This window comes from Palaemon carinicauda, chromosome 14 (genome assembly GCF_036898095.1).
Source record: "Palaemon carinicauda isolate YSFRI2023 chromosome 14, ASM3689809v2, whole genome shotgun sequence".
In the NCBI taxonomy this organism is placed as follows: domain Eukaryota; kingdom Metazoa; phylum Arthropoda; class Malacostraca; order Decapoda; family Palaemonidae; genus Palaemon; species Palaemon carinicauda.
The window spans coordinates 119,367,105-119,385,567 of NC_090738.1; the positions used below are offsets into that span (position 1 = coordinate 119,367,105).

The 18,463-nt window shown below is 35.2% G+C and overlaps 2 protein-coding genes across 2 annotated transcripts; both read left to right on the forward strand.

Annotated features, from left to right (window-relative positions):
• Positions 1 to 1,249, forward strand: LOC137653259 (actin-2, muscle-specific-like). The gene has a single exon (XM_068386630.1). The coding sequence runs from the start codon at positions 23 to 25 to the stop codon at positions 1,154 to 1,156; it is 1,134 nt and encodes a 377-aa protein (XP_068242731.1). The 5' UTR covers positions 1 to 22; the 3' UTR covers positions 1,157 to 1,249.
• Positions 1,250 to 7,443: 6,194 nt separating this feature from the next.
• LOC137653260 (actin-2, muscle-specific-like) lies at positions 7,444 to 10,371 on the forward strand. The gene is made up of 2 exons (XM_068386631.1): positions 7,444 to 7,596; positions 9,168 to 10,371. The coding sequence occupies exon 2, from the start codon at positions 9,200 to 9,202 to the stop codon at positions 10,331 to 10,333; it is 1,134 nt and encodes a 377-aa protein (XP_068242732.1). The 5' UTR covers positions 7,444 to 7,596; positions 9,168 to 9,199; the 3' UTR covers positions 10,334 to 10,371.
• Positions 10,372 to 18,463: the final 8,092 nt, after the last annotated feature.

Consider the following 18,463-nt stretch of genomic DNA (forward strand, 5'->3'; position numbering starts at 1 on the left):
GACTTCATAACCAACCACCACCATGTGTGACGACGAAGAGGCCGCGGTACTCATCTGCGACAATGGCTCCGGTCTTGTCAAGGCTGGCTTCGCCGGTGATGACGCTCCCCGAGCTGTCTTCCCCTCCATCGTCGGCCGTGCCCGTCACCAGGGTGTGATGGTCGGTATGGGTCAGAAGGACGCCTACGTCGGTGATGAAGCCCAGAGCAAGCGTGGTATCCTCACCCTCAAGTACCCCATCGAACATGGTATCATCACCAACTGGGACGACATGGAGAAGGTCTGGTACCACACCTTCTACAATGAGCTCCGTGTTGCCCCTGAGGAGTGCCCCACCATGCTCACTGAGGCTCCCCTTAACCCAAAGGCCAACCGTGAGAAGATGACTCAGATCATGTTTGAGGCCTTCAACATGCCCGCCACTTACATTTGCATCCAGGCTGTGCTCTCCCTCTACGCCTCTGGTCGTACCACTGGTGAGGTTTGCGACTCTGGTGATGGTGTCTCCCACATGGTGCCCGTCTATGAAGGTTTCGCTCTTCCCCACGCCATCCTCCGTCTGGACTTGGCTGGTCGTGACATCACCAACTACTTGATGAAGATCATGACTGAGCGCGGCTACTCCTTCACCACCACCGCTGAACGTGAAATCGTCCGTGACATCAAGGAAAAGCTTTGCTACATTGCCCTGGACTTCGAGAGTGAGATGAACTCTGCTGCTGCGTCCTCCAACATCGACAAGTCCTACGAACTCCCTGACGGTCAGGTCATCACCATCGGCAACGAGCGTTTCCGTGCCCCTGAGTCTCTCTTCCAGCCTTCCTTCCTTGGTATGGAATCTGCTGGTGTTCACGAAGTCGTCCACAACTCCATCATGAGGTGCGACATTGATATCAGGAAGGACCTGTTGGCCAACGTTGTCATGTCTGGTGGTACCACCATGTATGCTGGTATTGCTGACAGGATGCAGAAGGAAATCACTTCTCTTGCTCCATCCACCATCAAGATCAAGATCATCGCTCCCCCTGAGAGGAAGTACTCCGTATGGATCGGTGGTTCCATCCTCGGTTCTCTGTCCACCTTCCAGGCCTTGTGGATCACCAAGGAGGAATACGATGAATCTGGCCCCGGCATTGTCCACCGCAAATGTTTCTAAACATAAGATTCATATACTTTATATTTTAAAAAATGTCTTCATTAAGTTATAAAAGAACAACTTTCTTTTTTACGCAATAAAAGATTTTGAAGATTTAAAAATTTTCTGTTCCTTATTTTCACACCCCTCTATTCTTTACGATTGCACGAGATTATGACAATTTCAGGTATTTTATCGTTATCTTAGTATAAAAGATTACTTGCACGGTCTCATATATCACCAGAGTCTTCTGCAAGATTATTCTATTGCCATGTAATCATTAGTAATGATCTGATGCATATTGTGTCTTTATTTCGTTTTATTTTGAGTATTGTAACGGTTTTAGAAATAACAGTAATGAAATATTTTCTCTACCTGTCTCAATATATATATATATATATATATATATATATATATATATATATATATATATATATATATATATATATATATATAGAATGAGGGTTATTATCAATATGACTGAAAATAGCTGACGCCATTTTCATTTGTAAATGTTGAAATGTAAATTAAGAATGAGTTATTGATATAGTATTTCATTGACTTCAAACTTCAGAATATATGCGATATTTGGTTTATTGCTAATTATTATGGAATATTTATATCAAAAGATAATAGCACTCAGATACTTGTTTATGTTAATGTTGCTTTTTCCCCACTCGGGAGGTTTCAAATTTGAAACATATTGTTGATTTATTTTAGATTTGCTCTCCCTTGGGGTTCACTAGACCCGTTTGGAAGATGAATTTATTTCTGAAGTAGAAATAAGATTCCAGAACTTCATTCGTCTTCATCCTATATATCTTGATTCCACTCCTTGGTATTTTCTTCTAATGGTAATGATTATTTTAATATAAAAGAAACCTTGGGATCGTATAAAAACATATAAATAAACACTTACAGGTAGATATCAAAAGCAACTGATATTGAAACGTGACGGAGATTAAAAAGTTAGTTATAGCTTCTCCAAGTAATGGCTATCCAACCGAGATAGTATTCTACACTATTTGAATAACATGATTTGTGAAACCAAAATAAACCAATAATATGTGCATCGATCATTGACATTTGATCTGTTCTGTTATATGCCTAAGACACTTATTGGAGAAAAAGGCAGTATGTGTACTCCCTTTCCTATATAGGTTTGATCATCCCCCTTATATAATAGAGTTGGAAGTCACAGGACTACAGGGCTGAGGAGTATGAAGCGTGAAGTAGATGATAATAAAAGGAGACGTATTGATTTAGAAGTTTGATGTAGATGAGGATGAAAGGAGACATTGATTAAAAAATCTAGAGAATGACGACTGGCGATATCTAATCGAGGTTCTTTGGGCCAATAGGGGTAGGAGAAGATGATGATGATATACAGTATTTCCCCCTTACAGGCTGCCAACGCAAGAGCTCGTTTCTTGCGATAGGCAGGGCAAGCTAATACCTACCTACCATCATCATATGCTGATAATATATATCATGATCATCATCAGCCGTTATTAGTTCACTGCAGAACAAAGGCCTCAGGCATGTCCTTCCACTCGCATCTGTTTATGGTCTTCCTATGCCACTTTATGCCCGCATATTTTCTTAGTTCGTCAATCCATCGTCTTCCCTTGCTGCCCATTTTTCTTTGGCAATATATAGCTACCCATTCTGCTATTCTTAATGTCCATTTCTTTTTCTTATATGTTAGAATATCCTCTACTTTAATTTGTTCTTTTTCTGCATCTCGGTGTTTATCCCATCATGCTTTCCATAATTCTTTGAGTTGTAATTACTTTGTGTCCTGAGGCTTTAGTAAGGCTTCTGGTGCATAAGTTAATACTGGTAGGACCATCTGATTAACTACTTTTCTTTTTAGAGAAAGTGGCATTTTACTTTTCTTAATCTTGCTTTGTTTACCAAAAGCTCTCCATCCCATACTTATCCTACTTTTGATTTCTGTCTCATGTCCTGGGGTAACACTTTTTGGTTGGCCCAAGTACAGTACATATATTCATTAACAATCGCACCCATAACACTTATTTGTTGTGTCTGTATTTTTATTAAACATTATCTTAGTTTTACTCATATTCATTTTCAGTCCCATATTTCTGCTTTCTCTATTAAATTCTTCTATCATCTTTTTGCAATATCTCGCATAATTCACTAAACAGAACGATGTCATCTGCAAATATTAAGTTGTTAAGGTATTCCCCATTAATGTTAATTTATACATTTTCCCATTATAGATTTTTTAAAAACCTTCTAGGAATGCTGTGAATAATCTAGGAGAGATGGGGTCTCCTTGTCTAACTCGTTTTTCAATCGGAATTTTCTCACTACGTAATTTGAGGATTGCTGTACTTCCCCTATAGATATCCTCAAATATTTATAACATAAGATTCATCTGTCCCTTGTCTTTGAAGAGCTTTCATTGCTGCTTAAACTTTGACGGAAACAAAAACTTTCTCATAGTCTATAAATGCCACACATAGTGCTTTGTTAATTACATGGTTAATTAACCATGGTTAATTACATGGATATGGTCAGTTGTTGAATACCCACTTCTACATATATATATATATATATATATATATATATATATATATATATATATATATATATATATATACTGTATGTATATATATATATATATATATATATATATATATATATATATATATATATATATATCCGTATTTCCCGTGTCATAAGATGCACCTTTTTCCTGAAAAATTCCCCCCAGAATCACCCTGTGACGTAACAATAAGAAAAAGTTGTATAGGGGAGTTTGACAACCCCCAAACACCCAACTAATGACATACGGACACTCACACTCACCAGACATTAAATATAAACCTATAATCATTATTCATATGTAATAAATGCATTTATTTTAATATTGCACTTCATTTAATGAAGTACAGTAGCAAATTATTTGTTTATTTTGGTAATCAGCTGATGACTCGCCAACTCGCTTCTGCAAGCAAACATGCCAACTAGTGGTCTCATAGCAGATGACGCTATGACATTGGTTGTTCATGCAGTATACAGTATATCTATTTTCTAGCATTTTATTGATATTTTGTAATAAAGCAATATTTTAATAATGACTTTGTTGTCGGAGTTCCTAAATAATACAAACAGACAGGTGCTGAATACGACCTAGGAAAAAAAACTTCTGTTAGTTGAGTGCAGTATTACCAAGTTAGCAGAAAACTAGACCTTAGAGTCACATATACAGTAGCAAAAGTCTTCTTCTTCTTCTTCTTCTTCTTTGTCTGCATCTTTTCCCACTTCTATGTGGGGTCGATTTTTCTGGCCAGTGTTCTACATCTACCTCTGTCGCACACTTCATCACCGATACAGTAGCAAAAGTATTCCACCTAAATGAATTATTAGATTTCTTTGATCAATAATTACATTTTGTGTGTAAATTTGTAGGCTGTATGAGGAATTTGAGAAATATTAGTGGAATTTTACTTCTTTGCTAAAATTGATTAAGAACATTTGGCAACACTGCTTTTATGTAAACAACACCTGAACAGCAAATACTATGACTGAACATGTAGTTGTGGTGGAAACTACGACAGGTTTAGTGGTTTCTTATATGATTATGTAATAAAATGGAGATAATCGGCATATAGCTAATTAATATTAACTTAAACATTTCATAATACACCAAAAATAAGGAAAGTTACTGTACCTAACAAAAATCACAGTAGAGGTCGGGTACACTAATTTGTTAATTTTTAGATAACTTCAAATTAACTGTTTGTAATGGTCAAATTGTAAATAAGGTAAGCACACACACACACACACACACACACACATATATATATATATATATATATATATATATATATATATATATATATATATATGTGTGTGTGTGTGTGGAAAGGAAATATGGAAACAGAATAGTGTACCTGAATTGTACCCTCATGCAAGAAAACCCCAACCCAAGACAGTGGAAGACCATAGTACAGAGGCTGTGGCAGTAACCAATATTAGAGAACAATTATTTGATTTTGGAGTGTCCTTCTCCTAGAAGAGCTGCTTACCATAGCTTAAGAGCCAATTCTTTTAGTAAATCTGATATATTAGTATTCATTTTTGTATTACAATTTCAGCATTATACTGTTGTATTTGCTTTCAAATAAGTTTTGTTTTTATTAAATTCTTCAATTTATATGAAATTTTTTTTTAGAGCAGAGATGGGGATGGTTGTCCTAAGGACAGCTTTCCTTGGGGGTAGAAGTGCATGGGAGGTAATAATCTACGGGGGTGGGGGGTGGCAGGATTTTTGTCCCAGTGGGTAATTGTCCTTATTATTATTATTATTATTATTATTACAAGCCAAGCTATAACCCTAGTTGGAAAAGCAAGATGCTATAAGCCCTAGGGCTCCAACAGGTAAAAATAGCAAACTAATACCATACTAATCACTGTTGAGGTAGAAAATAAAAAAATAACTTCACGTATCCCTAAAATATATACATCTCAAGCATCATAGGTTTACTTGAATTTCTTCCTTTGTCATTCCTACGTGGATCTAGATTGAGAGGCAGAATGTTAGACGTTTGCAAATATGGCATTATAAAATGATACAGAAAACGATAAATCAATTACGACTGTCACACTTGTCATTTTTACCTCATTTAGCTCAAGTGCCTACGCTCCAAAAGAATTCAGAATACTATTTTTATAGGATTGTGGCGATGTGAGATGTTAGATACTAACAGAGTGGGGAGGTGAATGCAAGTAAAATTTGTTCAACCGATAACGAGCTTACATGCAACAGGGTAACAATGTCACAAAAATTCAAACAATCTGAAACATGCGCTGAGAAGCTTAAAAAGTTTTTCTATTATCGGTGCGGGAGAGAGCGAGAGAAAATAAACAACAGTAATGTTTATTTTATTTCTAACACCAGCCGTTTTTATGAGTCACTGTCCTATTTCGGTTTAAAAGAATTTTGCCTCGATTAGAAGAATTCTGCCTTGATTAGATATATCTCCAAATGTTTTTATTAATGGTTGAAGACAAGATTTAGTGTCAAATATGATTTTCCAGTTTCAAGTGTCTGAGTCTCCTCCAATAATACATAGGCTATATGCATATCTGTTAAATAAACAATTTTATTTTCCTATACTTTTCTCAGGGGATATTAAGTATTAGTAATTTCAACACATTACGTTTTACAATCTTTTGAAAAGTAAAGGACTGTAGAAGCTAAGATTTTAAATTTGTTGAACGGTACAAATGGAAAAAGTCGAAACGCTTGGAAATTTTACTGGTGATTCATTTTCAGGCGAAAAGAAAACATTCCGATATAGGCTAAATTAAAGTTTTTTCGTTACTTTCGTAATCCACAGGAATTTATCAACTTTGGGTTATTTGTTTTCCATTTTAATTGCAATGTAAGAATGCTTCTGTCCTAGTAACGACGTATCATTATCGTTCTTGAAATACGATTATTAATAGCAGAAGGGATTAGTTGTTCTAAAGTCATGCTTTCCTTTGCAATGCACGAGTATTTCATACACCCTCATACACTGTAATGTTATAACTCTCTCTCTCTCTCTCTCTCTCTCTCTCTCTCTCTCTCTCTCTCTCTCTCTCTCTCTCTCTCTCTCTCTGATATAGAAAAATCTGTTTAAGATTACCATTGCATGTTTCACATTGTTGAAGTTTTATGACATTGTTATCCTCAATGGTTTATAGGTAACCTTGTTATCTCATTTGAATAAAGGGAGTTATATCCAGCTCGTGTTTCCGTTTGGACCATTATCAGCCTCCACTGATAATGGACGAACTGAAGTTTCTCCAATACCTCCTGTTTTCATCAAATTTGATATTAATGTCCATTTATTTTGTAAAAGAACATTGCGCTCAATATGTTTATAGTTTTCATCAATAATAAACGTTTTAGGTAACAAAGAGGTCTCACTCTCCATGTGTTTTTTCACGTAGATCGACTCTTTATATTATATGTGATGTATTATACAAGTTTCTCTCTCTCTCTCTCTCTCTCTCTCTCTCTCTCTCTCTCTCTCTCTCTCTCTCTCTCTCTCTCTCTCTCTCATTACTTATTTAATATTGAAATTTAACATCGGTTTAAGTCAGTGTATCACTTACCAGAATATTAGTTTTCATGTTTTACCCAAAAACCAATTTTTATTGAATGAAGTCAGTGAACTAAATTGTCACCTTCCTTGGCTCAGGGACGTTACTCTCAAGTTCAGGTGTAAGCAAATACCTCAAAGCGATGACAAGCGTTCTTACCATTCCCCATTGTAGAGAGCGTAAGGAAGGCCAAGGTGGTCTTGGGTCTGTTTGGTGGTGAGATTTGGCTCAGGTGTGGAAAAATGCAGCGATGGGATTAAGCGTCCCCCAACATAGTATATAAAGAGAAGTGGTTGACCATGTACCCTTAGTCTACTGTAGAGGACTCGAGCACGGTAAGTGTTAAGTTCTGTAGGGTTGCCGTGCTTCAAGTGGAACATATGGAAGTGAAACGGGAAGTTTTGGAATCGTTTTAAATTGTTACTTCGTATTAAAAGTGTGATATATACTGCATAGACATTTACTATGCCGTGCGATGCCTCACTCTACCTCTAGTTTGCCATTTGTTTTCCCTTTGCTAAAATTTTATGGTAGATATTTCAGAAAATTAGTAATGATATCAGAGTTCATTGTTAATTTTTCAATAAATTTTCATTATCATCAACGTTGATGTGCCTTTATTTTCTTTATTAAAGATTGTCATTAAGTTTGAGCAGTCAGTTTTCGTTTAGTTTCCTACACATATTAACTGTATTATAAATGTTTTTCATATTTACATGGAAATCTGTAGAAAAGCGAGAGGAGATTACTTGATTGTATTGCAACGCGAAAAGCCAACAAAAGCGAGGGAAGAATGGAAAAACGGTGAAAACAGAACCTGCATTAGATTTGAAATAATGTTAAATGGCTTTGCTACATAAATTGATAGAATCATTTATTTAGTTTCATGTAAAAATTAACACGAAGGTAATAGTTCGTACACTTGCAAAGCAACAAGGTTTTTGATAAATGTAAAAGTGTTTTAATGATTGAGATATAGTTTAATCAGCGCATACAGTATGACGATACAGTAATGTTCCAACGCTAATAAGATTTGCAGTCCAGGGGACTATTTCAAATCATAGTAAAAATGAAGAGCAGCATATTTTTCTTCCACAGCTGAAATAGAGATATCGGTTCCCTGAACTTCCAATTATCTACGAAATACTACTATTAATTGTATAATCGCTATAAATGAAGTTTATGTGAAACTTAAATGAATTTAAGTAACAAAACTTCCGGAGTTCAAACGTTTTGTAATATTTTTTTCTGTCGACCAGTTCAACATAAGTCTCACTCTATAGTTTATATATATGATTGACCTATTTCAACATTGATACTGATCTTAGAATGTTTTATGATATATTAATTACTTTTATATATAGGTTATTTGCTATTTCCTTATTTCCATTCTCAAGGGGCTGCTTTTCCTGTTAGGGCCATCGGGTTTGTAGCATTTTACTTTTCAACTACGGTTGCAGATTGGCTAGGAATTATATGTATATATATATATATATATATATATATATATATATATATATATATATATATATATATATATATATATATATATATATATATATATATTACATACTTATAGTCTTTAAAACATCAGTATATATTTTTTCAATATTTTCATATAGATTTGATTTTATGAATTGACATTCAAAAAGGGAATTGGTGTTGCTTCCTTTCATATCTGTCTCACTATATTTCCTTCTCCCTTACACTTTCTACTATATATGTTATGCTTCATACATTAAATTGAAATCCTAATTAAAAATGTGAATTTCTCTCTCTCTCTCTCTCTCTCTCTCTCTCTCTCTCTCTCTCTCTCTCTCTCTCTCTCTCTCAATGTTATTGTATTGTCGTAGCCTCGAGAAACGAATATTCCTGAGACTATACATCCATTGCATTTTCATTACAGGCTTTTACTTGACTCCATAACCAACCACCACCATGTGTGACGACGAAGATGCCGCGGTACTCATCTGCGACAATGGCTCCGGTCTTGTCAAGGCTGGCTTCGCCGGTGATGACGCTCCCCGAGCTGTCTTCCCCTCCATCGTTGGCCGTGCCCGTCACCAGGGTGTGATGGTCGGTATGGGTCAGAAGGACGCCTACGTCGGTGATGAAGCCCAGAGCAAGAGAGGTATCCTCACCCTCAAGTACCCCATCGAACATGGTATCATCACCAACTGGGATGACATGGAGAAGGTCTGGTACCACACCTTCTACAATGAGCTCCGTGTTGCCCCTGAGGAGTGCCCCACCATGCTCACTGAGGCTCCCCTCAACCCCAAGGCCAACCGTGAGAAGATGACACAGATCATGTTTGAGGCCTTCAACATGCCCGCCACTTACATTTGTATCCAGGCTGTCCTCTCCCTCTACGCCTCTGGTCGTACCACTGGTGAGGTTTGCGACTCTGGTGATGGTGTCTCCCACATGGTGCCCGTCTATGAAGGTTTCGCTCTTCCCCACGCCATCCTCCGTCTGGACTTGGCTGGTCGTGACATCACCAACTACTTGATGAAGATCATGACTGAGCGTGGCTACTCCTTCACCACCACCGCTGAACGTGAAATCGTCCGTGACATCAAGGAAAAGCTTTGCTACATCGCCTTGGACTTCGAGAGTGAGATGAACACCGCTGCTGCTTCCTCCTCCATCGACAAGTCCTACGAACTTCCTGATGGTCAGGTCATCACCATCGGCAACGAGCGTTTCCGTGCCCCTGAGTCTCTCTTCCAGCCTTCCTTCCTTGGTATGGAATCTGCTGGTGTTCATGAAGTCGTCCACAACTCCATCATGAGGTGCGACATTGACATCAGGAAGGATCTGTTGGCCAACGTTGTCATGTCTGGTGGCTCTACCATGTATGCTGGTATTGCTGACAGGATGCAGAAGGAAATCACTTCTCTTGCTCCCTCCACCATCAAGGTCAAGATCATCGCTCCCCCTGAGAGGAAGTACTCCGTCTGGATCGGTGGTTCCATCCTCGGTTCTCTGTCCACCTTCCAGGCCTTGTGGATCACCAAGGAGGAATACGACGAGTCTGGCCCCGGCATTGTTCACCGCAAGTGCTTCTAAGCATATTGCTTATATTTTTAAAATGTCTTTCTTCGAGGATAAAATAATAGCGTTCGTTTATATACAATAAAAACTTATGGAGATTAATTTTTTTTATTTACCACTCTCTTATTGCCTGAGAAATTATTTACATAGCTGAATATAATATTAGCTTCAGTTATTTCTCTGTGATATATGAGTAAAAAAAAAAAATGTACTTTTGCAGAGTAATTTTCAACCTGAGATTTTGACATGAAAAATTGGAAAACTCATAGTATTCTAGGTAACTTTGTAGAGATGTAATAGGCTTTTCATCTTCATTCAGTGGAAATAGATATTACAGAAAAAGTTTGCATATCAACATTTTTCAATATGAATTTTTGTCAAGTTACTTATATGTAAATAACGTGAATTAAGGCTAATGATCTTGCTTTATGATTATACTTAAAGAATGACTCGTGATGAAACGCTATGCACTATTTTGGGGTGAGACGGCCCATTTTATAATCAAAGATCATTAACTGCTTCCTGGTCAGTAGTTATTTGCATTATATATATATATATATATATATATATATATATACACATACATATATATATGTATGTATATATATATATATATATATATATATATATATATATATATATATATACATATATATATATATGTATATATATATATATATATATATATATATACACATACATATATATATATGTATATATATATATATATATATATATATATATATATATACATATATATACATATATATATATATGTATATATATATGTATATATATATATATATATATATATATATATATATATATATATATATATATATATATATCCCTTTCTGAGTCAGGATACCTTAACGAGGTGGAAGGGTTTGCGTATCGCCATTATCAGTTCATCTGTACTAGCCAAACCCACCATTACTAGGTTTGTTTGCCGTGATCGGTGAGATGAAAATCTCCCACCATCACCAATCACAGAACCTTAGGTATAAAAAGTACAATGACTGAGTATATACTTATATATATATATATATATATATATATATATATATATATATATATAGATTGATTGATAGATAGATAGATAGATATATACTTGATTCTACTTAACCAAGCCATTGTCTGATTTGCTTTTTTTTCAATCTTTCATTAAACTCCAATTCTAAAGATCCTCTATTCGATTTCATAGTTCTTGAATATTTGAATGATTCTACCTCATTAAACCTTCCTCCTTCCACTGATATTTCATCTTCCATTGCATATTTCGTTATCATTTTCTCTTTTTTCTATTTATCTTGAGCCCAACCTCATGTGATATTTCATGCATTCTGATAAGGAACCTTTACAAGTCTTTCTGCTAATGAGGACAGCTTCATCGGCATAATCTAGGTCAGCAATTTCCTGTTACCAATCCAGTCTAATCATTTGCCACCATCCCCAACTGTTCTATGCATTACAAAATCCATGAGGAAGATAAATAACATAGGCCTATGTGACAACACATTCCCTGGTAGTACTCTACTATTCAATGGAAATTCATTTGATAGGACTCCTCTAACGTTAACTTTGCACTTGCTATGCTCATGAACAGACTTTATCAATTTTACATATGTGAAAGGAACTCACTAATAACGCAGGACTGTACACAAAATTCGCTGGTTCACAATATCAAAGGGTTTTTCATAGTCCAGCTATGCCATCAAAAGGGGATTTCTATATTCTACACTTTGCTGTACCACATGTCTTAAACTGAGAATTTGGTGAGTATACCATATACTTATAAATATTTGCGTGTATAATATACATACATACAAACAGACAGACGTGTGAACACGCACCATCACAGAGATAATCCGCCATAGGTCAGGCAGTTTAAGGCTGCTTTGTCGTTCGGGTCATGCAGGATACGGAACGTTGCTCCTTGGCTATCGCTGGGATGCAATGGTTTTGCCGAAGAGCGCATGCTTTCACATATTGAGGGGCGTTCCACTCCATCATTTCGTACCCTATTACACCCCCTATATTCGTAGGCTATATGTATTATAATAAGTATATACATCTGTTTGAATATATTCATCCCTCTTTCTCTCTCTCTGTATATATATATATATATATATATATATATATATATATATATATAATTCACAAATTTGTATGTAATGGTTATTAAAATAAACACCAATACATATGTATGTATATGTTTGTTTGATAATGGTTAATTAAAACAAAAAGTAAGTATAAACTACAGCGTTGTATTTCTGAAATAACTGTATTACCGTTCTGACAAAGAATAAGAATACGAGATTCAAAGAATGGAAAGCAATTAAAGACCTTGGTGTAATGTTAAATAGGAATATGTTATGCAACGACCAAATAGCAACACTGTTGGCTAAATGTAAAGCAAAAATGGGAATGTTATTCAGACACTTTAAAACAAGAAAAGCTGAACACATGATTATGCTTTACAAAACTTATGTACGTAGTACACTCGAGTACTGCAATGTGATATGGTACCCACACTACCAAAAGGATATTGCGCAAATAGAGAGTGTACAAAGGTCCTATACTGCTAGAATAGAAGAAGTTAAGGACCTTGACTACTGGGAAAGACTGCAATTTTTAAAACTATACAGTCTAGAAAGGAGAAGAGAACGCTACATGATAATACAAGCATGGAAGCAAATAGAAGGAATTACTGAAAACATCATGGAGCTTAAAATATCAGCAAGAGCAAGCCGAGGTAGATTAATAGTGCCAAAAAATATTCCAGGTAAACTAAGAAAGGCGCACAGGACATCAATCCACTACGCACCAGCATCGATACTGCAGCGACTATTTAATGTGCTGCCAGCTCATCTAAGAAACATATCAGGAGTGAGCGTAGATGTGTTTAAGAATAAGCTCGATAAATACCTAAGATACATCCCAGACCATCCAAGACTGGAAGATGCAAAATACACCGGAAGATGCATTAGCAACTCTCTGGTGGATATACGAGGTGCCTCACACTGAGGGACCTGGGGGAACCCAAACAAAAAATAAGGCAATAAGGCTCGGTCTCTCTGTATATATATATACATATATATATATATATATATATATATATATATATATATATATATATATATATATATATATGTGTGTGTGTGTGTGTGTGTGTGTGTGTGTGTGTGTAATTCACAAATTTGTATGTAATGGTTATTAAAATAAACACCAATACATATGTATGCATATCTTTGTTTGATAATGGTTAATTAAAACAAAAAGTAAGTATAAACTACAGCGTTGTATTTCTGAAATAACTGTATTACCGTTCTGACAAAGAATAAGAATACGAGATTCAAAGAATGGATTCATCCACTTATGAAGAATGTCCCAGGAGGCATTTTAATATGTCCCAACTGGTATATTATTCTTCTAAATCCATTTGAATGATTGTTGAAAAAACCTTCACCAAGAAAATTTGAATTACAAGTCCCATGACAATTATTCATAGAGCTTTTTTTTTCTGTATCATGACGTATTGAATCATTTGACCTTTGAGTCACCAGTTTCTCCAAAAAGTTTTGAGTGATAAAATCTAGTTGATTAGATGATTCAAGTGTGATATAGCCATCCGTTTTAAACAACTAAAGAGACTTAAATATACACCAAAAAGTTCAGATTTAAAGGTAACCCAACATCTATGATTCTTAACTGTACAAGAAAAGATATCTTTTATGGTAAAATTGTATTCCTTTTCCATTGAAGCTTAAACTTTCAGACCAAGAAATATTAGCTGGGTTTAGTTATTCCAAGTCAAATCTGATCTATTACTTTTCTAAAGATAATAAGCCTCCCGTTTCTCCAAATGTATACGTCTTCGATCATCACTGAACCAGTGTTTGTCCTTCATTCGGTATTTCAAGATACGAGAAGGAATGCTCCTGTCAATTATGATGACTAGATTTTTATTTAAGAGAACAAGAGCTTCAACTCCTTTATATGATAGTGACCGAATCAAATGCAAGAGATCACACATGATGCCATTTCACTCTGCATCAGATTTTTTATACATCATGCAAGAGTTTGTCACATTAGAGACAAGCTGGTCAGTCTTAACTACTAACGAAATTAAGGCATGATCAGACACCCCAAATGGAGGTCCAACCATGCTTGATATAATACCGGAAAGAATCCCTGTATAATTCATTCATAGAAGGATTTATGAAAAATAGGTTACTAGGTCGTAATATACATTGCCATCCGCCTTGCTATAGGAATGGCTTTCTGTTTAGAAATTACTAGTTTCTTAAAGCCTAGAATAAGCAGCTTAAAAGAGGGCCTCTTTTGAAAAACTGAACATAATAGAATATCATACTGTCTAAAGGCAACTGCAAGGTCTCCAGTATTGCAATGCAGCCCTCAAATATTGCAATACACTGACGTAGTTTGAGACGCATTGGTCTGGGATTTTGCTAAATATCACCAGACTAAAAAAGTATTAAAACAATAACAAGGTCTAATCATACTTTAAAATAAACTAAACATTATTGATAACAAAACTAGAATGTACAAGGGCTCCAACATGAAAAACAGCCCAGTTAGGAAAAAATAAGGAAATGAATAGACTATATGACAAGTAACGAAAAATGAATAATTATAAAATTTCTTGAAGTTCAGTTTTAGTAGATCTGACATGTATAAACTATGAAGAGAGACCTATGTCAGACTTTTCAACATAAATGTATTCGCTGCAAGTTTGAACTTGTGAAGTTCCACCGATTCAACTACCTGATTAGTATCATTCCACAATCTGGTCACATCTTGAATAAAACTCCTGGAATACTGTGCAGTATTGAGTCTTATGGTGGAGAAGGTAAGACTGGTAGGAAACTGCATACCAAGTAATACGACAGGATGGTACAGTCTGGAAAGACCCGAATACAAATGATAGTCAGAATTATGAAAAATCTTATGCAACATACATTAAGGAATAACTGAGCGACGATATCAGAGACTGATATCTAGATCAAAACCAAGAAATTTAATAGACCAAATTTCTGTTCAAAAAGTTAAGATGAGAGTCAGCAGCTGAAGAGCAGACACAACGTCACTCAAAACAAGGCAGAATGAAAAAGGTAAAAAAAAAAAAAAAAATCTTCAGAATAGATTGATCACCGAGTCTTAAAAGGCTTTCTGAACATTCTGAATAATGCTTTTTTTTTTTTTTTTTTTTTTTTTTTTGCAATTAAAGAAGACACAACTTTATTGTTTTTCAAAAGTAAATTTGAAATCAGGAATCACACCTAAAATTTTAAAGGAGTCCTTTATAGTTAAAGAATCATTATCAATGCAGAGATCTGGATGTTGAGGAGCCACTGTCCTCCACCTACTTACAATCATACTTTGAGTTTTGTTGGGGTTTAACTTCTTACCCCATAATTTACACCATGCACCAATTTTAGCTAGATCTCTGTTAAGGGAGTCATTAAACCTAGATCTACATCCAGGAGATGGAATTTATGCAAAGAGAGTAGCATCGTCTGCATATGCAACGAGCTTGTCTTCTACGCCAAACCAAATATCGTGCTATATAGCATAAAAAGTATTGGTACACGAACACTGCCCTAAGGAACGCCAGATATCACACTCCTATATTCACTGTGGTACCCATCAACAGCTAATGTTTGCAGTGTTTTACTTAAAAAATCAATAATGGCCTCGTGATTAATACGTTTAAAGACGATACTAAATCCAAGGCCAATTATACGATCTTATGGCCACTAGTAAGGTAAACATTAAAACGCCAAATCATGTAACAATTTTCATGATATTTTGGGGAAGATAGGCGGATGTACAAAAATATATATGATAATGTCTTTAGATTTATTTTATTTTTTCAGTCGTAAATTTAGCGGTTTTAGAAAATCGCCGCTGATTTGATACGACGAAAGAAAGCATTTTAATTGTAAGGGAACCTCATTGGCAGTATCATTCCTTCAATACGAAGTTCAATATCAGAAGTGATTATCTACCCATACGTTCCTTTAACTAAGAAAGTCATCAATATCTGTTTCCATTAGCTGTAGAGACGCAATGCCCATTTGTCTTGCCAACTCAACGTTCGTCCTTAATATATTTATTCTTTTTATTTTGTGTTTTATAATTCTTTCTCCAGTCGTATTAATTGACTGTTTCCTTAATCAGCAAGTTAAACACACTGTTCGTAAGCATTTAAGGTACAGCTCGAACTCACTCTTCATGTGTTTTTAATATTTTTGCATGGTTATGAGAACATTGCATTCTGTCACATCTCAAATTTTCATCTTAAGATAATGTTAATACACAAAGGCAGTGAACTGCGTCGCCACTTTTCTTGGTAGAAAATACGCTCCGAGACCTTATGCTAAGCGTAAGGAACTTCTTTTAATAGAGGACACGTGCACTTGCCATTCCCATTCTATCGAAAGAAGGGAGGGTCAAGGTGGTGTATGTGTGGTTGACAGTATGGATTTGGCTCGGGTGTGAAAAATGCAGCGATGGGATTAACTTGCCCCTACCTAGTATAAAAAGGGAAGGGGTATACCAAGTAACTTTAGTCTAGAGGACTCGAGCACGGTACGTATAGCGTTCTCCAGGGTTGGATAATTTATATCTTGGAACATATAGGAAGTGGAACATGAAGTTTTGATATATAAAAAAACGTATTTTTGTATATTAAAAAGAGTGATATACGCAGCAAAGACACGTACTTTTCCGTGCTATACATGGTTCAACTTCTAGTGAGTGATTTATTTTCGTTTTTTTTTTCTTTAATTGTGCGTGATATGTGAGATGCATCATGAAAAATAGTTTGATTTCCGTTTTAAGTGTTCATTTGTAACTTTTTTGTTAAGAAATTTCTTAAATTGTTTGGTCAGTCAGTTCTCGTCAGGATCATGCACCTTTTATTTTCGATATTTACATGGAATTCTATAGATACGTAAGAGAAACATGTCACAACGCTAATCTCTGAAAAACGCAAGGAAATTATACGAATAAGACGGAAATATGACCAGGATAAGAATTTTAAAACCTTTGCTTAGTTGGTTTTACTGCATAATTGGTCGTATCATTAACTAGTAGGGGCATTTATTGATTTTACATAAATATAGAGTTGTTTGGAAGGCAATATTAAATGAAAATCGTTCAAGATGGCTAATAGATAGCACACATGCATACAGTATACCTTACGTAAAATTGTTTTAAGTTTGATATAGTTACCCAGTAAATGAACTAAAAACATAAAACAAATATTTTCTCATGAAAGGATAGTTATTTCTTATTTCAAAGAATAAGCGTATTTTTTAGGTTGCATCAAAGCACCAAGAGACCCTGTTTCATTGCTAATAATATCTTAAAATGGAATAATACTTGCAGTCAAGGAGACAGTTCAAGCTTAAGTAAAAAGTGTAAATTTTGGTTTATAATTACATAATGTTACCATTCTATACACCAGTTAAAAATAAGGTTTAACGGTATTTCTTCCAACCGTTTGGAAAGTCTTAATACTAGCTAGTTTCTGTAAATGAGATTGAAGTTTGTAACTGGTTGATTATCCAAAATACCATGCTCTTATGACAGTCTCTCTCTCTCTCTCTCTCTCTCTCTCTCTCTCTCTCTCTCTCTCTCTCTCTCTCTCTCTCTCTCTCTCTCTCTCTCTCATATATATATATTACTTACTTTTTGCCCTATGAATTTCTTTGCATTTTATTTACATTCATTTAGATTTTATTTTTTTAAATGTAAACATTCAAAATTAAGAGAATTAACGTTGGTACCTTAACGTCTGTCTCTCTTTGTCTTTTGCAAAATAGTAACCGAGTATATCAGATGAAAGTTAAAGTGAGATAGTAATTTACATCTTGGATTTAAAAAGAAGTATCTCTCTGTTTGCGTTGTATCTCTATCTCTTCCTACTTGCTCCTTGCTTTATGCGTACTTTATACACAATCCTCATGATAGATTTGTAGCAATCTTTATTAAATACTTTGATTTATGTCGTTCGCTTTCTTTATCTGTCATTTGATGTATGGTCATTACTCAAGAAATATATTTCAAAGATTTTGTATTCCATTTAATTTTTGTTATAGGTTATTGCTGATTCTA